This window comes from Sinocyclocheilus anshuiensis, unplaced genomic scaffold, assembly GCF_001515605.1.
Source record: "Sinocyclocheilus anshuiensis isolate Anshui unplaced genomic scaffold, SAMN03320099.WGS_v1.1 scaffold561, whole genome shotgun sequence".
NCBI classification, from domain to species: domain Eukaryota; kingdom Metazoa; phylum Chordata; class Actinopteri; order Cypriniformes; family Cyprinidae; genus Sinocyclocheilus; species Sinocyclocheilus anshuiensis.
The window spans coordinates 201,437-226,441 of NW_015539848.1; the positions used below are offsets into that span (position 1 = coordinate 201,437).

General features: G+C 35.7%; 1 protein-coding gene across 1 annotated transcript in view; it reads right to left on the reverse strand.

Annotated features, from left to right (window-relative positions):
* Positions 1-25,005, reverse strand: part of mgat5b (alpha-1,6-mannosylglycoprotein 6-beta-N-acetylglucosaminyltransferase B) — a 121,643-nt gene that overhangs the window by 35,743 nt on the left and 60,895 nt on the right. The window contains exon 8 of the mRNA XM_016480888.1: positions 22,621-22,790. Coding sequence (XP_016336374.1) covers positions 22,621-22,790 — 170 coding nt within the window. The remainder of the gene's footprint in view (positions 1-22,620; positions 22,791-25,005) is intronic.

The window sequence follows — 25,005 nt, forward strand, 5'->3', positions numbered from 1 at the left end:
TTTTTTTTTTTTTTTTTTAATAACCAAATGATCTGAATTCTGCCATTGACAACAGTTTGGTCTCTATTTATATATTTCTTGTGAATTTAAGGAGAGACATCTTAGTGTGATACTTAAACATCTGATACTTAAAACTGAGAACTCCACTGAGTCTCATGAGCCATGAAACACACACACACACACACACACAAAACAATAAAACAATAAAAAAAAAAAATAATAATTTGTGATCTTAATGCAGTCATGCAGTTAAGATCAGATACACCCTGCTGTTCTTGTGATAGATTTATCTTGCTGCACTTTTTTATTTCAAGGAAGAACTGATATCTTCTTGCTAAACAGTAGATAAATAATAACATCTATAAGACAACTTGTTCTACAGACTAACTGAGCCATTACAAAAGCTCTAGTTATAAAACACATAGTTCCAGCGCTGAAATCTGATAGGATGAGCTACATTTGAAAACACTGTAAAATACTGCAGGTGAAGCCACAAACCTGCACTTATATACAGAAATTCATTCAGCATACATCAATTTGTGCAGCTAGGCAACTGTAAAGCAGTGTTATTATTGTTCATTAAAACTATATTAAAATATTTGTGTTAATTGAAATAAAGTTAAAATGATAATTAAAAAAATAGATACAAAAATAACAAATGCAAATTTTCACTAAATGAACATTAAAAATGGAATGCTCCAATAGCAGCCTTTAAATACACAAGCAGTAGTGTTGAAATGCTGTGAATTCAAATTATCCTTCTTTTGCCTTACGCAACTAAAAATGTCAAGTAAAAATATGTTTCCATTGAAATACAATACTACTTAACCATGCATAACTGGTATATGTAAATAACATTCAGAAACTGTCTTTATAAATAAATTGATTAATGAATAAATATTAATGTAAGAAATTACATTTATTTCTTATGATTGATTTTATTTGACATGCACAACCAGGATCATTGCACACAGCCACGCTGTTTAGGTCGGATTCGTGTTGAAACGCTGCAAACAAAGTAATTTATTCATACAATGTTCCCTCTCTTAGAATGTAAAGGTGAACATTATCTTATATGTTAAGAGCTTATTGATGCAATTCAGTCAATCTGTTATTTTATTCCAGCTGTTGCTCCTGCGACGGGAGGTTTTGAGAGACTTACTTTATATGTGGAGTTATGTTTCAACTAAGTTTAATGGTGCAGACCAAAAATAATAATTAGTGTGCAAGTTGTAACTTACTATAATTTGTAACAAAACTACAACCGGCCCCTGCTGATTAAAAGACAGTGAGCAAAAATGACAGTGAAGAAGAAAGTGAAGTTAGTGAAGAGAAAAGATTCTGCAGCATATGAGCACAGATGACACTTGTACCGCAGTGACATTCAGACATTTTTAATTGTGAGTTAATTGTCCAAAAAAAACAAAACAAAAAAACAATCAGAGAACTCGCTTTTACTATGGAAATAAAATCGTGGCAAAACAGCTGAGCAGGGACTGTCCACTCCCATGAAACAATGAACATTAATCAAGCTGGTCTCCCCAAACACACTCAAACTATTCTGCTATTTGTGTATATCTGAATACTTGGCAATACACGTGGAGATTATTCTTCAAAAATGCTCATTCAACCTTGTAAGCATGACTGTTTCCAGGTGGACTGCTGCCTTCCCTCAAATCCCATAAGTTATATATTCTACCAATCAGATTTGAACTAAACGTTTCAGCCAGCTCTTGAATGTGCAATATGCATCAAGTGGTCAGTGAACGGACTGTAGATGGCCTGTGGATGAGACTGTTGCATTAAATTCCCAAACTCATTTCTGTCTCATACATAATCTATTAAACACTGTGAGCAAGCACTTTTGATACCCCTTAAATTAGCCCACATCTGAGCATCTCAGATTGCCAGTTGCCACACTGTTTGGGTTCAGCTGTCACAGAAGTGGAGCAATTCAAAATTAAAATGCCCACATTTCTTTCCATTCATTTCAGGCCTCACTGCTTCAAAACGGTTCCTCTGCTGCCAGCTTACCCCAATTATAAATAAACACTACTCTAAAACTGTTGCAACTCCTAACTCTTAAATTATGTGGAAACAAAACCCACACTCTCTTTCCTTCAGGATTGTCTTCTTTCCAAAAAATGCAAAGGTAAACACCCCTGGTGCTGTTCACATTCTCTACAAAGACTCTGTGTGCACAAAAAAAAAAAACATAGTCTCATTTCCTATACCGAAATATGTGATTTTCTATCCACAATCACAGCAGGACAGGTCTTTAATATGTCTCAATGTGTTTTTGTAACAAATGCAACAGATTACACAGATTAGAAGGCGGAGCATTTACGAATAGATGAACAATTGTGATGGGCTGAAAATCAAGAGAAGTGGTAGCGTATCACACAGCGAGAATGAATGTGCTGTAATGGAAGAGCACAAGGCTGTATTTAGCAGACTGCAGTTTCATTAACTTAACACTGCTAGAGGCTTTAATTAGATGTATACAAATTCCAGTATGAATGCGTAGAGCTATCAAAGGGTTTAAATTTGCAGTTATAGCAAGTGTGAGCAGTGGTAAAAATTAATACTGCATACACAAACACACACAAGTAAGGAATTGAATGATTCTGGTTCTGATTACGATTCCACTTAACAGTTCCTAAATGGATTTGTTACTTTAGTTTAGTTTGAGTAAGAAATACTATCTATCTATCTATCTATCTATCTATCTATCTATCTAGTTTGCAATAGTGGTTGCTGATTGTAATGTTACTTACACAATCTCTGTGAAGCAACAAGTATTTTTGCCCTTGTTTTAAAAGATAAACATTAATGCAATTTAAAAATAATTGGAATTACTATTAGAAATTTCTCTGTTATAATATTTGAGAGTAGGTTTTTGTTACACCAGTTTTCATAACGTAGACAGTGTCTAAAGTCTTTGGTGTTTATTTAGCCTCTAATTTATATAAATCTGTACACTAGATGGGGTAAAATAAACCATGCATATGAGTCAATATTCTATTGATTTGTGCTTATTGGTGAAAGAACAACTTTTGATGAAATGTAAAAATACATTTCCCAAATAACAATTATTGCAATTAAAATTGAGCAATATAAATATGTATATATATATATATATATATATAATAATATAATATATATAATAAATTTAGTAATTGTAATAATTATTTCAGTAATTATTAAAATTAATAAAACAATTATTATATATATATTTTTTTTACTAACTTTAATAATTGTAATAATTTTCTCAAACAACTTTTTATCAGGATTAATGAAATCATAGAAATCGGATCGCATTGCACATGCACTGAGCATCATGCCTCGTCTCTGGTGTTTCAGGTGATTTACGAGCTGCCGACAGCCAATCAGTGGTGTTTCGATGTGCAGTGGTGTCCACGTAACCCCGCCCTCCTGTCAGCCGCATCGTTTGACGGACGGATCAGTGTGTACTCTGTGATGGGAGGACGTCTTCAGCAGCATCAGCACAGCACGGTGGACCAGGTGAGATTATGGGAACATTTAACCTGCTTTTCTTTGAGGAATGATGATCACATGATCTCTGTCTCTGTTCTTAGATCTCGGCTTCGTTTGACACCAGCGACCCGTTTGGAAGCGGTCAGACTCTTCCTCCTCTGCAGGTTCCTCAGCCCTCAGTCGAAACCACCATCATCCCTCCGCTAAAAAAGCCGCCCAAGTGGGTACGGAGGCCCGTAGGAGCATCTTTCGCGGTGAGTATTACTGAGACATTGAGAAATCTGGTAAGATGTGTCTGATGAAAAATGTTTGTCAGCAAAGTTTTTTTCCCCTGACTAAGACGAGACGATAATAAGGTCATTAAACGATAACTGAGACTATATCAGCATACAATATTGTTGACGAAAATGTTGTTAAAAGAACAAAAACTTCACCAAACCCTTTTAACTTTTGTTGAGCCAAAACATTTCAGACTGCTGTACAAGACTCTATTATGCGAGCGTTCACGTTTGCGGTTGCCAGATATCAAGAGCTCAAATCCCACAATCAAAGCTTTTCTCTCTGCTTTTTGCTTTATACAATGTGGCAACCACTCACACGCGCTCTCTCATGATCTGAAAACACCGACATAAAGTACTGTACAAGTAAGCTGGAGTTCAGCGATGTCTGTTTAAATGAAAGCGTCATTCAGCAGTCTGTGTTCTGTCAGGGATCTCCACTGTATTGTTTGCTGATTGTAACGTTACTTACGCAACCTCTGTGCAGCAATAAGTATTTTTGCCGTTGTTTTGAAAGAGAAACATTAATGCAATTTGGAATTATTGTAATTACTATTAGGAATTTCTCTGTTATAATATTTGAGAGTAGGTTTTTGTTACAGCAGTTTTCATAATGTAGACAGTGCGAGTGTATATCTGAAGTCTTTGGTGTTTATTTAGCTTCTAATTGATATCCAGTTATAAATCTGTACACTAACGTTAGATGGGGTAAAATAAACCATGCATATGAGTCAATATTCTATTGATTTGTGCTTATTGGTGAAAGAACAACTTTTGATGAAATGTAAAAATACATTTCCCAAATAACAATTATTGCAATTAAAATTGAGCAATATAAATATGTATATATATATATATATATATATGTATATATGTATATGTATATGTATGTATATATATATATATATATATATATATAATTTTAACCATTATACAGTAAGATGAAAATATGACAAAAATGTGTACGTTTCCACTGACTAAAACTAGACTAAAATGCTCAGACATTTAGTTGACTAAAACTTGACTAAAAGTAAAACTAAAACAGAACAAGTTGACTAAATATGATAAAAACTAAAAGTTGCATTTGACACAAGACTAAGACTAAATTAACAATAGCTGACAAAATTAACACTAGTCTAAATACCTTCTTGGAAACTACGATCCCCATTACTCAGCTATTTTACCTTTAGTACAAGCAACAACTTACTTTTATTCACTCTTTGTATGAATAGCCTCTCTCACTATTTGAACTAAGTGTCAACAACATGCTATTTGTTTCTATTTATATCTGAACAATTATCTGAACAATCACATCAAGTACATAATTAATTACATAATTACAAATTTGCAGTCACACCTTACATGTGAGTCATTCCACAGCTATTGTGTGAATGTTTGTGTGTGTGTGTGTGTGTGTGTGGTTGGGTGATTTATAACTAGCTTATAAATCATACAGAATGATCTTTTTTGTGTGATGTGAGGGGCTTAGGGGTAGGGTTAGGGTTAGGGTATGGGGATAAAAAATACAGTTTGTACAGTATAAAAAACATTATGCCTATGGGATGTCCACATAAAACATGGAAAAAGTTTGTGTGTGTGTGTGTGTGTGTGTGTGTGTACGCATGAACCTTTACATTGTGGTGACTGTAAAGTTTATGAGACTCATGTCTCCAAGCACAGATTCAATATCAGTTTCTTGGGAGTGCTGCAAGGTTCGGTGTTAGGCCCTTTAATCTTTTTTTCAGATGCATGTGGTAGGATCAGACTCACACTGGGAGAAAGACTGACCAAACTGGATGTGGACGCACATTTACAGGGAGCAGCTCATGTTCTTTGTATACACTGCTGAGTACACAGCTCTTGCACACAGTTCCAATCTAATAGAGCCACACTAATCTCTCTCCCGATATGAAAGAAAGCCTGAGAAGAGATTCTATAGTGAACGTACCACTTCATTTTGACCCTGGGTCTATAAATATAGCCAAAGACTTCCATTCTTGTCAGATCTTAGGGCTTCACATAAGGCCACTGGGGTTCAGATTGAAAAACGGCAGGAAAGTAATGAAGCACTCCGTGTGACCAGCGATTTGTGTCATATGGAAGATATTTGTCTGTTAGTGTCGGCTCACTGCGCTCAAATGAATCAGACACCTGGAGATGTGAGACAGGCACAGACAGAAATCCCAATCGCCACTCACTTATTCTCTTTCTTCAGAAAAATCGTCTCAGGTTACTTATGTAACCATGGTTCCCTGAGTAGGGAACGAGACACTGTGTCCTCTAGGGGTCGCTATGGGGAACGTCTCGTCGTGACCCGTGTCTGAAGCATACATTGAAAAAACACCAACTTGTTGGCCGGTCACAACCATGACGTCAGTACCGGTGCGACTATAGTATAAATAGGCGCCGGGTGTAGGGATTTCTATCATATACGGACACTACTGCTATGCCCCTGTCAGCCATCATGAGGTTTGCTAATCACCCAGCACATGATTCCAATATTCTGGGTCGACTTCCTGCCGGTCTGAAAATGAATGCTGCATTAGAAACAAGCCCCCAAGGACACACATTTGCTTTACAGAGTGAATGGAAATCATTTTAATCTTATTACAATATTAATCCTTTTACAATTTATAATATTTGTTTGGCTTAAAAAAAGGTATTCAGAAGTTTCCTAAAGCACTGCAGTGGAGTAAGTGTGGTTCACTACAGATTAAAAACTGCAGGATTCAGATTAACTGACCCTGTTGTGTTTAAGACTATCAGGCTGACACAAACTTGATAAGAGACCATGCTGTATTCTCAAGAGGCTGAGCTGACTTGCTATCTCCAGTAGAACATGAAAAAACCTTGCAATGCTATTGCACTTCTTTTGTACTACAGCGAGCCACAAGATTATTTTTTCTTACCAGTAAATTAATTAGAGCCCTGCATTTCAGCCCGGGCCCGATGGGCCACAACTTTTTTACGCCCCCTCGGGCCGTGCTTCGGGCCAATTTTCACGTCATAGTTCAGACGCGGGCCGGGCCTCGGGCCTGTTTTAGCCTTCTCCTTATTTTGATATTTTAGACATTCATCAATTAGAGATGAAAAAATTGCTGCGCTGGTGGAAACAACACGAGACCGTGCTACAGCGACTGTCAAGAGCGGCTCTACGGTGTTTAGTGTCCAGCAGCAGCAGCATGTATGGTGCGTGCCGTCAGCGCAGCTGAAGAGTTCTGAGTTCAAATGCACGCAATAGGCTTAAGCTTGCCGCAAAGCATCGGCAAAAGTAATTACCGTAAATGTGTCAGGGGGAAAGAGGAAGGAGATATTTGAATTATTTACTAATAAATAGTGTTTTCTGAGTCGGTGTTGCAAGGATGAAGTTGCCGATCCTGACTCGCCATCTCCTCATTCCTCATTAGACGCGCCTTTAGAGAGAAGTGCATCTTTACAGATTATGATTATGATTATAATGAAAGAGTTTTTGTTTTTGATTTGTTTTATTTCGTTAAGTAGTAATTTAAAGCTTTCTATAGATATATTTATCATGTCTCTGAGACATGTATTCGCTGAGTTTGGTTCATTTTTGCGAAGCGTGCCTGTTCAAGATGAGACGGCAGAAAGCGCATGTTTGTTTTCTTTATTTTATAAAAACACAACGTTTTGTTGATATTGTGAGTGCACACAAATAAAAGTAGACCCTTTACAGTTACGAATGATGTATTGCTCTTACCTTTATGAGCAAAAATGACGGCGTATTCACTGAAAACAATGCAAGTGATGTCCTGCAAAGCGCACTTCAGCTTCCACTCTCCGCACAAAATATTGGATATAGCGCACATTTATCTAGGTTTGACGTTTAAACATTGTTATATGCTTGAACTGTTTTATATCTATAGATTTTATTTTAGGCAAGTCGTGATGATTTGAGAAGGCTAAATTGATCAAACATAGGCTCACTGTCTGCCTCCGGCCGCTTGGTCGTTACTTTAAAAAACAAAAACTTATAGTTAACAAACAAAAAATGCTCCAAAGGTTTTTCTAAATTAACTTAATAAAAAAACAAACAAAAAAATATAATCACTTTGCCATTACATACAAAACTGAACTATTTTAATAGCTGGAACAGTAGTATAAGCTGTTTTGGGAGAAAGAGAAAAAAAAGACGGGCTCTGGTCGGACTTGGGCCGGTAATTCTGTTAAGTTGTCGGACACGGGCCGGGCTAGGGTCTGATCATCTCAGGCCAGGGCCGGGCTAGGGCCTAAATTTGAGGCCTGTGCAGGGCTCTATAATGAATGAATTTAATGTAAAACCGTCAGAAATATTAATCTCCCTAATGCTCACTCACCACCAGGGGGCCCTTTCACTATGATTCCACCTACAGCAGTGGTCAGAAATTCAGAAAAGGGAAAGATCGCTTTGAGATTTGGTAATCCATATTTCCATTTCCATTTGTACACAGTTTCCAAGTTAAATTCATAATTGTAGTGGGCACTGGGCAGATCTTTCTCAAAATACATAATTAAAACAACAACAGCAACAAGATTGGGTGTGATTATATTCTTAAGAAAGAACTTTTTTTTTTAATTGATGCACCAGAGAGTTTTTGTTGCTTTTAAAAACAAGTGGTTATAGAGAAATCAGAAACTTAATTTCTTACATTTAATTAATTTCTAACATACTAAAATATATATAATAAAAAAAAAACACTTGTCCCTTTTAGACTTGCACTCTATTAATTTGCTCTATTCTATTTCATGAACACTTGCTTTCTAATCTTTTTGTATTCTATCTATTTTATTTTCATTTATTATACAATTAACAAAAGCAAAAAAGACCTCTAACACTAGTTTGCTCTATTCTTTTTCTGTTATCTGTTTTCTTTTTATTTATTATATTATTTAAAAAACCCTTGCTACGTGTACTGCTAACTACTGCTTAAATACTGTTAAGCTAACTAAGACTTGTTATAGCACAGGTATATCATTGCTCTTTTGTTGATTTTGATTGCTTCCATTGTCCAAAGGGGAAAAAAAATTGTTAATTTCCAGAAAACTGTGCTAAAGATTTCCCTGAGTTTTGTAGAGTGTTTAGTGCTGCTTAGATTTGCAGATTTGCAAACAGATTAGCGCTAAAAAAATCAAAATCACATTCATCACATGCTATCAGGTAGGGCTATGGACTGGACAATTCCAGTATGGCAATATGATTCAGAACTGCGTCATTCACCACAGCTTTCTCAGTCTGCTATAGTTATATACTTTATGCATTAATGTATTAATGCATTAATGGTCCTTGAAATAGGGTCTTATATAAGGATTTATGAAAGACATTGAATCTCTTTTCTAAGCTCAGGTCATATTGCACTGGAATAGCTTAATATCCAAACTCTTTTTAACAAGCATGGAAATCCAAACCCTAACCTGAACTGATAGCACTATAATTATCTTCTTTTCAGTAACTCAGTAACCTTGATTAGTTCAGTGAGTGAACAGTAAACTATTGTATGTGATTAAACAAGACTGGTTTAATGAATTCTAATCAGTTGAAGATCAAAGCACATATCAGGAGCGATTGGAACAAAAAATGATAAAAATTTTCCACAAAACCTGTCATTTTTTTATATTATTTTATACCTCCAACATCTGAAAAACCACTAAAGACATCACGACATGAGAAATCAAATTGTCCTGTTTGATGGACTGAAAAGCCAACCATTTGTGCTCAGATAATCCTATTAAAAGAAAATGAAGCATGTAAATAAAGCATAGATGTATCCAACCTTGACGATAAAACCCTGTATCTGACTGTGTGTGTAGCACCTTCCACTCTCCATAGACTTCTTGTTAATAAGGTAGCATTGAAGCAATTATTAACTGTAACTGAAGAATGTCACCAGCAAACCACTACAAAATGCTGTTGTTCATTTTGAAGAAGATGTGGTGGATCTAATTCTAAGGTTCAGAGGGTGAAAAATTATAATTAATAACTAAAATGTAATGTTTGGTGCAGAAAATATTTAATATTATAAGCTGAAAATAATGTATGGCATGACCCCTTTGAAGCATAACGTCGTAAAGTGAATTAGGCCTGCAAGCAGGAAAGCAATAAGATTGTTTTAGTAATAACTGACATCTTCAGCGCCTCATGTGCCATGAGCAGCACATGTGAACTGTTTGTTTGCTGAATGTTTTACCACTGCGCAGCTTCAGTAATGTAAATCCATTCTTTGTACTGCAGGGCACAGATTTGTCTTCCAAGTACCGTAATACATAATTTTGTGGTAAGACAGCATTCATATGCTTACAGGCAGCTGATAATTTAACAACATGCTTTGTGTCCCTAAAAGGTCTCATGTGTCTTAGTGAATTTCTGCAGTGTATCATACCAGCGTTATCTTGATTAGGCACCTAACACTGCTTTCAAACGCAGCGCTGTTGCTGCTCCAGATAGAGCTTCAAAGCAGCTGAACAAAAGTACAGCGATGGAGAGAAACAGAAAGAGAGTAAGTGCCCCGTGGCAGTAAAGGAACAATATAGCCAATGCATGAAAAAAACCTCTTTAGGGTTTTGAGAGCGCATTCAAAGAAAAAGTGAAGGGAAAATTTGCGCAACATCTGATGCCTTTAATACGCACTAGGGTAAAATAATGAGGCCTGAATGTTTCTGAACTACATGCGGTATAAACAGACGACAAACTGTCTGATCTGAGACCTGTGGAGAAACTCAGGCCTTATGTTCAGTGCCGATCACAACATATAAAAGAGGGGTGATGGTTATGGGTGGCTTTGATACATACAGCATATAGTGCATGAGATCCTGTTCTTAGAAGGGATAGTTCACTCAGAAATTAAAAGAGTTTCATAATTTTCTCACCCTTAAGTCATTTTAAACCCACATGGCTTTTTTGTTCTACATCAACACAAGGACGACTATCCTTGCTGCTCTTTTTCATAAATTGAAAGTAAATGGAGACTGGGAATATCAAGCTCTAACAATAACAAAAACAGCAACATAAAAGTACCATTAAAATATTCTAACTTTTGTACTATATGCCAAGCCTTCTAAACACAATAGCTTTGTGTGGAAATTAAATGACATTAAAATAAAATAAAATAAAATATTTTGATTTTTTTAATTAATAATTTTATTCAGCAAAGACAATAAATTGATCAAAAGTGACAGTAAAAACATTTATAATGTTACAAAATATTTCTATTTAAAATAACTGCTGTGCTTCTGATCATTCTATTTATCAAATAATCCTGACAAAATGTATCATGGTTTCCACAAAAAATAAATAAATAAAGCAGTACAACTCTTTTAAACCTTGTTAGTACATAAATTAATATAATTGTTTTCTGTTTTGATATTTTATTATTATTATTATTATTATTCAATAAATGCAGCCATGTTGCACATAAGCTACTTCTTTCCAAAACATTACCAACCCTAAACTTTTGAATGGTGCTTATCCGCAATATATATTTCGTTTGGTTCTTCAGAAGAAAGAAAGTCATGCAGGTTTGGAACGACATGAGGGTGAGTAAATGATGACTGAATTTTTATCTCTGGCTGAACTATTCCTTTAAATTATGCACATCATTAACATTCCTCACAGTGGAAGACAGTGGTGATTTGAGAAGCACAGCTGATGAAGCCACAGTGCTGTGCTGCAGGCATATGCTCCTCTAATTCAAAGTGCACTGAATGACAGTTTTTAAACTGCTCTCCTCTCATAGCAGGCTAGACCCCATTTATTCCTTCCACTGGCTCATTTTCCCTTGAGTATGACAGGAGGATGGGTGCTAACAGGGATAAAAATCAGATAGACACTGCTTCAACGACAGAATGAAATGTAACAGACGATATTAACACTCATTAACATTCTTCACAGTGGAAGACAGTGGTGATTTGAGAAGCACAGCTGATGAAGCCGCAGTGCTGTGCTGCAGGCATATGCTCCTCTAATTCAAAGTGCACCGAATGACAGTTTTTAAACTGCTCTCCTCTCATAGCAGGCTAGACCCCATTTATTCCTTCCACTGGCTCATTTTCCCTTGAGTATGACAGGAGGATGGGTGCTAACAGGGATAAAAATCAGATAGACACTGCTTCAACGACAGAATGAAATGTAACAGACGATATTAACACTGCATTAATCTTAATTTAGTTTCTCTCTAGTTTAAACTGATGCTGAATAATTAACAGTCTGTTGTACAGGAGATCCCTGATGGGACGTGACAGCTGTCTGTGTCTCTTTTCTCACCTCTGGCGTCCTGTAGCACACAGCTTTACAGCTTGTGTGACAAACTGTGCCTGCAAGCTGTGTGCTGCCCTTCCTCTCACTGAACCTGTTCTACGCACATGCCCGGGACTCCATGTCATTCATACAATGATTGCTGTAATACAGTCCCTCACCCCCATCAAACCTCACATATTGTCCCCATTGTATTGTTGGAGGTTAGTGAGTGGCTGTACTGAATTGTTTTTATAGTGCTGGATGGCCTAATGTTATTGCACAACATGCCAGGGATTCTGAAAATAGTATCAGTTTTTATTTTAATTGTCATTTAAATTTGACAATCATTTTTCTTGCTGCTAAAAATGTATTCTGTTGTAATACTTTATAAATTAATAATTTAGAAAAATATATATAAGTTAACTTTCGAAACATTCAATAAAAAATCTAATTTAAACAAAAATGTGAAATTAATAACAAACTAAAATAGCTAACTGAAATCAAATAACTTTAAGTTGAAGTAAATTAGATTATTAATAAAATCACATAGCAAAATTACTAAAGCATTTAGTACATGTTTGTAACTTTTAGCTATGATTAAAGTGGGGAAAAAAACTATTGTTTAATAATATTAATTAATATATATCTGAAATAAAATAAAATATAAACATTTGATTAAAAACTTGAACTTCGAAAAATGTAAACGATAAGTAGAACATTTGCCCTGCAAACAACAACATCAACAACAATAATAATAATACATTTTTAACATTTTGTTACTTTTTGAAACTTAACTAAGATTAAAATTAAGACTAAAAAACTATATAAAAGCTAATTAAATTTTTTTTTATAAATACTGTCACAGTATATAAAAATGCTAAAATAACACTGTCTTAGTTTATTTTATAATTCACTGTATGTTATTTCTTAGAAATCTTGAATAAGATCATCAATTTTTAATGCATAAATCAAACTCAATTAAACTGCAAACATTTCAACATGCATCATCGTACCTAACCTATTTATTTTTGGGCAGAGATATGCGCTACATGTGGGCAGAGACAAATCATAACACCGAAACTGCTGACAATAACAAGAACTTATCTATTGTTCCAGCACTTAAAGGTGGGGTATGTATTTTTTTAAAAATGCTTTAGAAAACTGAGTCGGGCAGAATAGCAAAACAAACTTGTTGCCAATCAGCAGTAAGGGGCGTGTCTACTCATGATGTGGAGGAGAGAGAGTTCAGTGCCCTGTAATACTTTATAAATGAATAATTTAGAAAAATATATATAAGTTAACTTTCGAAACATTCAATAAAAAATCTAATTTAAACAAAAATGTGAAATTAATAACAAACTAAAATAGCTAACTGAAATCAAATAACTTTAAGTTGAAGTAAATTAGATTATTAATAAAATCACATAGCAAAATTACTAAAGCATTTAGTACATGTTTGTAACTTTTAGCTATGATTAAAGTGGGGAAAAAAACTATTGTTTAATAATATTAATTAATATATATCTGAAATAAAATAAAATATAAACATTTGATTAAAAACTTGAACTTCGAAAAATGTAAACGATAAGTAGAACATTTGCCCTGCAAACAACAACATCAACAACAATAATAATAATACATTTTTAACATTTTGTTACTTTTTGAAACTTAACTAAGATTAAAATTAAGACTAAAAAACTATATAAAAGCTAATTAAATTTTTTTTTATAAATACTGTCACAGTATATAAAAATGCTAAAATAACACTGTCTTAGTTTATTTTATAATTCACTGTATGTTATTTCTTAGAAATCTTGAATAAGATCATCAATTTTTAATGCATAAATCAAACTCAATTAAACTGCAAACATTTCAACATGCATCATCGTACCTAACCTATTTATTTTTGGGCAGAGATATGCGCTACATGTGGGCAGAGACAAATCATAACACCGAAACTGCTGACAATAACAAGAACTTATCTATTGTTCCAGCACTTAAAGGTGGGGTATGTATTTTTTTAAAAATGCTTTAGAAAACTGAGTCGGGCCGAGTACCAAAACAAACTTGTAGCCAATCAGCAGTAAGAGGCGTGTCTACTCATGATGCAGAGGAGAGAGCGCTCAGTGCACAGGATGGACATTAGCGGAGCGACAGAAAGATAGAGATGGCGGATAAAAAACAAAAGAGGAAAACGTCTGCGGAACAAATGAAGGCTTACACCGTATCTACACCGCAACGCAACAGCTAAAGTCTGTCTACACTGGACGTGACAAAGTGACTGTTGAAAAGCATTTGAAATTTGTGTCAATACGTCATAAATAGAACGCGGCATCAGTTTACTGTCGGAGATTTGTCGTGTCGCGCCGCGCCGCATCCAGTGTAGACAGCATCACTGATTATAATGAGTTCTATAGTATTTTGTTGCGCCGCGCCACACACGTCCGGTGTAGACATGGTGTTACGATAAGGCAAGAAATAGGACCCGTGTAAATATCGGATCAGCTTTCCAGCGCTGGAGAGAACTCAAGGAGCGGGAAGGCCTGCGATCTGACGCTGAGGTTGCTTTGTTTCTTCTCGATAGGTGAGTTTGTTTCACAGAACTAATATGGCATTATTTTAATGACAAATGTCGAGACCGCATTATTGTAGCGCGAGAGCACATTAATATAATGGATTTCCTTTGGTCTCGCACAAAACCGGACGCGCGCGCTCAGATATACGCTGCTCTCGCCCAGAGAGAGTGCGCACACTTAAAACGTGTCTCCTCCTCTCGCTTATTGTTGTATTTTTGTTTTAACATAAACTGGTTATTGTAGCTAGACTTGTTTTACTATATCTCTTTTATGTTTGTATTTTGATCTTTTCTGCGAATCTGTAAAGTATAGGCTACTTTGTAAACACTGTTTTAAAAGGTGATATATAAATAAAGCTTTAACCAATCATACCTCCACAACTGACCGATGAAAATGCTATGTGAAATCTAATTGGCTGAGTGAACTGAACCTGGAATTCTTTTGACAATCAAAGATGGATCTTTAATTTCTTTCCAGTTAATAATATTTTGCAATGTTAATGAAATGTAGCCTATAGAAATGGCTAGGAATTGGGTGTTTGGATGATATAACCTCTGTCCTGGTTGGTTTCTGAGCAAGTTATCTAAAAACAACATATTATAGCCTATGGCTCTAAAGACTTCATATAAAACATCAATGTTATGTCATAATATGTCAGATACCTCAACTGAATTTAAAATAATTGCAATAAATTCTCAGTTGGTATGATGGCAATAATAAGTAACAACTCCTCAAATCAACATCAAATGCAAAAATAGATGTAAATGATGCAATATATAATACAATAAATGCTCTAAGTTTGACCAAACTGTTAAACTAGGTTATTTACAAATTATCCAAACACCCGATTAATTTCTAATATTATGACTAAGTAGCCTAGTAATAAATTGTAAAGAAATTACAGATCCATCTTTGAAATCTGATTGGTTGATAACTTTTGACAGCGTTTAATTCAGGTGGGAAAATAGTTAATATAGCGCATGAGCACAGAGAGATTTGAGAGTGCACAGGACACAGTTTGAGTGAGAGGAGGAGACACGTTTTAAGTGCGCACACTCTCTCTGGGCGAGAGCAGCATATATCTGAGTTCGCGCGTTCGGTTTTGTGCAAGAGCAAAGGAAATCTGCACGCAAGCGGAGAGATTCACGCTCGCGCATTATATTAATGTGCTTTCACGCTACAATAATGCGCTCTTGACATTTGTCATTAAAATAACGCCATAACTAATCGTTGCCTGGGTTGCATGTGTGGGGCGGAGCTATCAAAATAGGGACGAGACCTTTTTGGGTAGGGGCGTGTTTGTTTTGGTGATTTGAAATATCAACATTGGCTACCAGAAATCTCTTACCCCACCTTTAACTATCACATGACAGATCACATAATAATGTTATGGCAAATATGAAAAATTTATTATATATATTTGGTCTCCAAATCTTAAGTATCGGGAATAGTGCATCTGACCCATATCTAAATAGTTCTGTCTTAAATAAAATAACGCCATAACTAATCGTTGCCTGGGTTGCATGTGTGGGGCGGAGCTATCAAAATAGGGACGAGACCTTTTTGGGTAGGGGCGTGTTTGTTTTGGGGATTTGAAATATCAACATTGGCTACCAGAAATCTCTTACCCCACCTTTAACTATCACATGACAGATCACATGAGCTCTAATGTCTTTAACTCCTTTTAGTAGTTGCTGCATTGCCTCACTGCTCATTTGCAAAAAGCAACTTTGTTACATTTTTAGACATGCCCACATTGCATCAGCAACAGTCACTGTCACTCATAATACTCATGACAACTTTCATTGAAAATAAATATTTTATTTTTGCATCAATTATTTTTAATCTTAAGAGCTCAGTCTACATCAACATCACAGGATGTATATAGTGTTTGCCTGTCGATGTCAGCAGTGTCTCATAATTATTCATGATGCTACATCGCCTCATCCTATGAGAAGACACTGTCTTATGATTATTCATGACTCCACGTGACCTTTTCCTTTGACAGGAATTTCAAATACTTTATACCACACATAGGTCACAAGTGTTGGTTTGCATGGTGCAAAAATATGATGCTCTCCCTCGATGCTGACAGAACGACAGGCTTTCAGTCAACGATTGACAATTTTGAAATGTTTGTGTAAAGATCATTTATTACAGGAGAGTTTCTAGATTTATGGAGAGGTGGACTGCTGCTCGTTTGAAACATGACGCGATCTGACGCTGATGCCAGCGTGTTCACAGATTAGCACCATTATATCTGTGAATCATCACACAATGACAGTTATTTAACAATTCTCTATAAAATGTTATTTATAAGCCATTAAAAATGCAAAAGCACATTTATATATATTCAGATGCAGAGGACAAATGCAAACAGCTCTGCATTTATTTCTACATAAAATTGCTGATACAAAATTATATGTGTATGTGTGTAAGCTTACAAAAACTGTATAATATATTTGTGGATTTTTGGTAAAAATCACATACAACAAACAATAAAATGTTTTGTTACTTTTTACGTTTCGCAATGTTTAACTAAGTTTAAAATAAGAACAAAAAAACAAACAAAAAAACAAATACAGTAATAGTATATACATAAAGTGTATAATATATTTGTGCATTTCATTGCATGCATGCATTTGCAAATGCGATCACTGTTAAATCTCTTATTAAATGTATTAAATTGCAATTTTAAAAATCATATAACAAAATTACTAAAATGTTTTGCTGATAAAATAAATGAATACATAATATAAATAAAATGATGATGATAATACTACTACTACTAATAATAATAATGATGATGATGATGATGATGATGATAGTAATAAATTGTTACTTTTAACAAAGTGTATAATATGTTTATGAATTTTTGGTATATATTTGTACATTTTTTAAGCTTGCATTTACAAATTTGAACATAAAACATAAAATGTAATAAAAAAATATAAAAAATAAAAGAATACAAGTACACATAACAAAATTACTTCAACTTTTGTTACTATTTGTAACTTATAACTGAAATAGAAATTAAATTAAATTGATGAATTTGAAATTATAAAATGAAACAATTAAATTAATATATATTTGAAATTATAATGAAAAAAATGAAATTAAAATGATATATACATAATATGATTCACTAGAATATTCCCAATCATACACCCAGTCTTACAAGCATTCAGATAGATCATCCATGTAAAGATTAAACAGAATTGGGGACAAAATCCCTCCTTGTCTCACGCCATTACTAACCCCAAAAGGGGCAGAGTCCTTATTGCCCCATTTTACTCGCATCAGCTGGTGGGAATACCAATAAGCCAGGATTCTCACAATGCAATAAAACACAATAAAATAATAACAGAAAATTATATCCTCTCCTCCCTCCACTCCACAGCTTCAGGCATGCATTTTTACATTTCCATATCATTGGTGAGAGCTGACCTGTGCAGAAACAGGGAGTTTCATGGCATTTTAAAACATGAAAGGGCGACAAGCTTCTGTTTAGTAGCGTGTGCTGGACTTTTGACAGGAAGCATGAGTGTTGCTGTGATTGTGTGCTCTGCTTTGACTCTGACAGCACACAGCCAGCGGGAATAAAGATGAGAATAGACGGACAGCAGCTGCTGGGGAGGAGAGAGTATCATAAACCTCTCCAACAGCTGGAGAACAGACATCTGCCTATTCCCTACAGAGAAAACACATGAAGTATGCAGTGAAGAGGGAAAGCCAATCAGAGCGTGTTGCATTAGTGAGACTCATCAGCGAGCTTGAGTGTGTGTCTGATCAGTTCAGAGAGTCAGAAGATACTGAGCTACAATCAGGACTAATTCTGGACTATTCTGCTCTGAACAAATATAGAGGTGAAAAGGGTGGTTGCTAGCATGTTACTAAGACATTACTATGCAGTTGCTAGGGTGTTCTATGTGGTTGCTAGCTGGTTTCTTACTGGCCCAATTCAAAAGAGCCTATCCCACAAGTCCATGTGGCTCTATTCCATAACCTGCTGAGCTTCCTGTATAGAAAACACCGTAAAGCATTATAAGCACCTTACAAATATATTTAGAATTCATTCAATATAGAACAATTATAAATACATTCATTCTACTGTTCAGGCTAATTAAAATGGACTATTTTACATAATATATGTGTGCTATCTATTTTTATGTTTAATACCCAGGTAGCACACACATATACATCTCCAAGAGAAAATGGAAAGTATCTGTTGTGTATAAAAACTTGGAAAACATCTTTAGCATAGCTGTTTTACTTTCATTCAAAATCATAAGGATCTTAAAAGCACTTTCTAAATGTCCATTTAACATCTGACAGGAAACTTTTTAGAGAGGTATTGCAGCTGATTAAACACTCTAAAATACATCTTCCAGATAAAAATACACACATCAAATAGACATACGCATTGCCAAAGACTGCATATTCCAAGACTGTTCACTCATATTCCTATGAATGAGAGAAACTGCAATGGCATTGCATGACTGCAGCTGCAGTTAAAAGCTCAATTTCCCATTTGTAATGTTTTTTTGAGCATAAGAAACAACATTATGGGACAGTTTGTCCAATTTTGTTGCTGATTTGTTATTTAAATGTGTGTCAAGAAGTTTTTGAGATGAGTCCATTCAAGCAGGTGCATGGGAATTGGTCTTGCATGCTCGAAATAGTCACTGCAAGTATGTTTGTCGAGTCATCTGACATTGGTTGAAAGGGAATTCAGAACTGCATCATTAGCATGCTAACAACAAACTCTTTTGAAATCGCTTGGATTTAGCTTTGTTCTATTTGAGTTTGGATGTTGCCTTAGACTTGCTGGGTTTTGGAAAACAGCCTGTGATATTTTGGTCCCTATAGATATGGCTCAGGTCCCCGCTAAGGGGTTTGTTTTTTTGGCAAATGCAAGGGGTGAGGAGCCATTTATTTGAAGAAATAACTTACTTGAGTCAATCTGAGCAGAGCAATCTTGAGCAACAAAGAAATACAGCCAAGTTTCCTAGAATGATTCCACTAGACACTGCAAGGAATTTATAAAGTGTGTTAGTGTTTTGGCTCTCATATAGACCGCTCACTATTTCACAGGCCAATTTATAGACATATCAGATCATAATAAACAAACTTAATTTTTCTTTCTCACGAAAAGACTATAGAAATTACATTCAAAGCAACATATTGAAGTCTGTCAGAGTTATGGATCAGCAAGAGCATTAACTCCAGCAGCCTCACATCTTCTGACAAAACAGATTAAAGAAGAATGTCTTCAAGTTAAACACAAAAACTGTAACTGAAGGCAATTTTCACACATTTAATTCAGGCCTGACAGTTAACAAGATTGGCAAAAAACAACTTTTGAACTTACATTGGAGCATTAACAGATACATTGTTAGTCCACATTATCAGTCCACAAAAGAAAAAAAGAAAAACACCGGGCAAAAACAACAACAAAACTAGATAATAGTCCAGAGGTGTAAAGAGTACCTGAAAGTACTCAGTGAAAATGACTACATTACAAGTTACAAGTCCCCCATTCCAATTCGACTTGAGTAAAACTCTTAGGCCCGGTTTTACAAATGGGGCTTAAATTAAGCCAGGACTAGACCTTAGTTAAATTAAGATATTTAAGCAACTTTTACAAAAATGCCTTTGAAGAAAACATTACAGGTATGCATCTTGACACAGAACAATGGGCAAGTGAGAATGGCATTATCTTTCAGTGTATTGAAGCATTAATCAGAGAAGGGCTGATAGAACTGTCTGTTGAACAGAGACTGACAGATACTTGTGTAAAGGCCTGAAAACTGTTGAGCAACCTTGTTTGCTTTCCTTTCAAGCACATCCAATGCTTAACAGACAACCTGCATGTCTTTGCAGTGACAGGTCCCACTTTGCACCTTGTGATATTTTACTCATGGTTTTGATTCACAAATTACAAATTATGTCTTTTAATCCTCCTCTAGATAATAGTCCAGAGGTGTAAAGAGTACCTGAAAGTACTCAGTGAAAATGACTACATTACAAGTTACAAGTCCCCCATTCCAATTCGACTTGAGTAAAACTCTTAGGCCCGGTTTTACAAATGGGGCTTAAATTAAGCCAGGACTAGACCTTAGTTAAATTAAGATATTTAAGCAACTTTTACAAAAATGCCTTTGAAGAAAACATTACAGGTGTGCATCTTGACACAGAACAATGACACTGACATATTTTAAGATATGTCAGAGCAAGATATTTTCAGTTGAGATAGCTCAAACGTGCATTTTAGTCTGGGACTAGCTTAAGCCTTGTCTGTGAAACCGGGGGTTAGAGTATCTGATTTTAACAGTACTTAAGTATTTTACTTGTACTGAATATAGGTTCAGAGATATACTACACTGTAAAAAATTGCCAGGAATTTACAGGGTTAAAGAGTATTATTTACAATATATTACTGTAGTCAGACATTTGCTGTGAAATCAATGCATGCATTTTCCTACAAATGACTGTGAATGAACAGCAGAATGATGCTAAATCACATAAATTTACTGTGAATTCACATTATAAAGTTGTCTTTAACTTTGCCTCTGTGCGAAATGATGATGATTGGTGATCCCATTTGTTTGGGTTCTGTGACCTCGCATATTCATATTCAAATTTCTGATCTAGTCGTGTCAGAAGTGTGACAAATGAAAGCATTTGTCAAAATGATGACCATCTAGAATATGAAATAAGCAAATAGCCTGACTTTAAAACAGTCAAACTATTCTTAGCATGAACATGAAGATTTTATTTTAGCATTATTTAAGCATGAAGATTAATCAATAACTTATTTCATATTCATAACTGTTTGTGGATGAAACTTGTTGACAAATTTGGGTGAGTGAGGGCAAAACGCACAAGATATAGTACATTCAATGTGCTGTAGATGGCAATATCACTTCTTTTGTAGCAGAAATAAACTGATGCAGAAAAAGTCAGGTGGCATGCAAAATGTAACAAGAAACTGCATTACACATCATAAATGTATTGGAGTAAAGAGTACATATACAATACATATTCAAAAATTGTACAGAGTAAAATTAATTATATATAGTTGCAATAACTAATTAGTTTTTTGGTATGCTTTCCATGTAAATGTTCACAATTCTATGTTGTATAAAAATAAAAAAAAGTGTTCAGCTTTTCCTGGGAGAAGGTCAAACTGGTTGTTGTCCAGCCTGAAGCGAGACAGAAACCTGTTGTCATGGTGCTCCAGGTTTTCAATTAATTTAAATTCACTAGGAGCATCCAGAGATAGTAAAGTTCAATGTTTGATGTTGCCATTTTTCTTCCTGCAATTTATCAATGCCTTCACTAGGACATTTATTCGGTTCCAAGCTCATATACATGTTTCCATGGTTTACTTTGTACACTTACCACCTTCTTGTCAACAATTTGACAAAGCCAGACTGATTACATGCTCACATTCAAACAGGTGTCACCCCTAGGGTATTTCATAATAGCCTTCTCTTCAGCTCTAATAAAAACTACAGCATCCAAAAAAAGTACACATGAAGTGCTTTAAAATCTTTCAGAGATATTGTGCATATAGTTAGAGCAAACGCAGCCAGACTGTTGTGTGTATACGGTAGCTGTCCATAGTACTGAAATACACTCCTAGTACTGTATGCAGGAATTTAACGTGGCACTTGTTGTTTCTGGATCAGTTGGTGCCTTAGGCAAGGTAAGACTAAAATGACTACAAATAAATTCAAATAAAATAAAACATGCAAAGTATAGTAGGTCATAAAACACAATAAACGCGCAAACACAAGCAAAAGCAAAAAAAATTAGCTGGCCGCAGTTCACTTAATGACCACCGGTGTCACTAATAATAAGGGTTTCTGAATTTTAATAAAACATGATGCATAGTATATCTGAGCACATTTCAATGTCACCGTCAAAACAATGCAACTGAAGCACATCTGTACAGGTCATCAGATCATAAATAGTACCAAGGCGAAGGTTTTTCTTATGAATATTAATGAGGCAAGAGCCTTATCACGAGACTCACCCTTGCAGTTCTTTGACTGAGAGTGATATCTTGAGGTTATGACCCAGCACATGAAGGGTAGTGAGGATGTCTGCCCATTGGACCATCTCTCCGAGCGGGCCACCTTTCAACACTTTAGGACTGAACACATCACCGGATTCCTCTGTCAGAAAGCCCACATGCACCAGGATCTGAAAGGAAAGGAAAGATAGACTATGTTCAGAATAACATATGACCATATTACACATAACACATACTACTATTTCTGCAGAATAGTATGTCTACTATGCACATTATGCTAATTTTCTGTAAGCACAGAATACCAAAATACTACTAAATTTGCCTAAATAAGCTATTTCCAGTGGGACAAATGACTTATAAGTATTATCATGAATATAACATTTTACTGCCAAAAAAGGCTACATATCAAGATTAAGTTATGTTTGAAAAATCTGAAATAAAAGAGATGTACTTCTCAAATTCCACAAAGCTGAAGTTCAGCAGCAGGGATTTAATGATGTTTCATGTACTCTAGCAGTCTTGACAGCCTTAATGTAAGTAGACAACCAACTAGATAAGGATTTAGCCAGCCAAAGCTAGTGTCTAAAGGTTTATATTTATCATGATTCAGCTCGTATCACAGTTTCAGTTTGGTTTATTGGTAAACACTTGGTATGTCATTAATAAGGAGATTATTTTGATTATTGCAAAGCGTTAAGCTATATGCTATGGCAAAATGCACTAAATTAAATTAAATTACATTAAATTAAATCTTATATTATTTTGTTTTTAAGGGAACCATTTCAATCATAGTCTCTGAAGAAAAGTTTGTTATAACATACAAAGCTGACCAAAACATCCAAAACCATCAGGGCTTGATCAAAGGCATGATCAAAAGATCTTATGATTTGGTTATAACCTTTACAGTATTTCCAGTCTCCACACAAAGTTGAGAACATTGTAATTGTTGACTTGTTGTTTTTTTGTTTGGCCATGTCTGCCTGTGTGAAAATTCCCAACACATAAGACATCTTATTCAATGTGAAGAAATGAAAATTATACAGTCGCCCCCTTAATGTTTAATTGAGGGCAAGTCACCGACGGGTTTAATGGATCAGCACTAATCGGCAGCAGTTTGTGGCTACAATTTGATGTTTGTTTTCTTTCTTTACTTATTCTTATTTCTACTCGTCATTCATCCCTCAATATACTGTCTTAGCATATGTAAACGTGTACGTGTGTGTGGTTGAACTGTATAATTTCTGTTTGTTATTTTACAAAAATGTCAAAGGCTGTGCTGAAAGATTCAGAGGCCTGAATCAATCAGGGCACTGTTTTCCTGTGGCTACTTCGTATTTAATCACATGGTCTTTACTGCTTAGATGTTCGACCACAAAAAGCTGAATTAAATGTCTTTTTTTTTTTTACTACAACTGCCAGATGCTAACATGTTCTTGTTTTGTATGTATGAAGACAATGATAGTATTTTAGTTTTAAAAGGAAAGCAGTTCAATTACAATTTACGGACGGACTATTATTTTCATCTAGAGGGTTTATTGAGTGAATGTCACTGAATGTACCTTAGATGAGTAATGCAGCTCTCAAATATTTCAAGGTATTTCTGGATGATTCGTGAAGCTCATTATTGGGGCATCTATGTGCGGTTGTCTCTTGGGAAGAAAGAGCGCAGCAGACGGGGGCGGTCACGCAGGTAGGAGAAGCTGAGCCGGGACCAAGGGGGACTGAGACAGGGGAACGGAGCGCTGTTGAGAGGGGAACCCTCACAAAGTGCGATGATTTTCCCCTGGAACAGTCCCAGGATGATTCGCTCAAAAATGCTTTTGAACAGGTCCGTGCCATTGACGGACAGCTTCTCCAACCGGCTTGACCACTCTCCTATCCGTATTTTGCTATTTTAAAAGACCGGTTGTATCGAGGGACCCAAGACACTCAGTCAAAACAAGATACAACCCAATTGTTAGTACCAAAAGGCCGTCGGGAAATGCTTTTCCAGGCGGCTCACTGTAATCCGATGGCCGGACATTTGGGGCAAGCAGTGACACTTAATCGGCTAATGACCCGATTTTTCTGGCCGGGCATTCACGAGAACGTGCGCAGGTGGTGCGCGTCTTGTCGTGAATGTCAGCTGGTGAACCCACCGGCCACCCCAAAAGCACCATTGTGCCCTCTCCCTCTTGTGCAGGTCCCCTTCGAACGAATTGGCATGGACCTCATCGGGCCATTAGAGCGATCTGCACGGGGGCATCGCTTTGCATTAGTCCTAGTGGACTATGCAACGCAATACCCAGAGGCAGTGGCCCTCCGCAGCATTTCCGCGAAAAGTGTGGCGGAGGCCCTGTTTCATCTAATCTCCCGGGTGGGAATCCCGAAAGAGATTCTCACCGA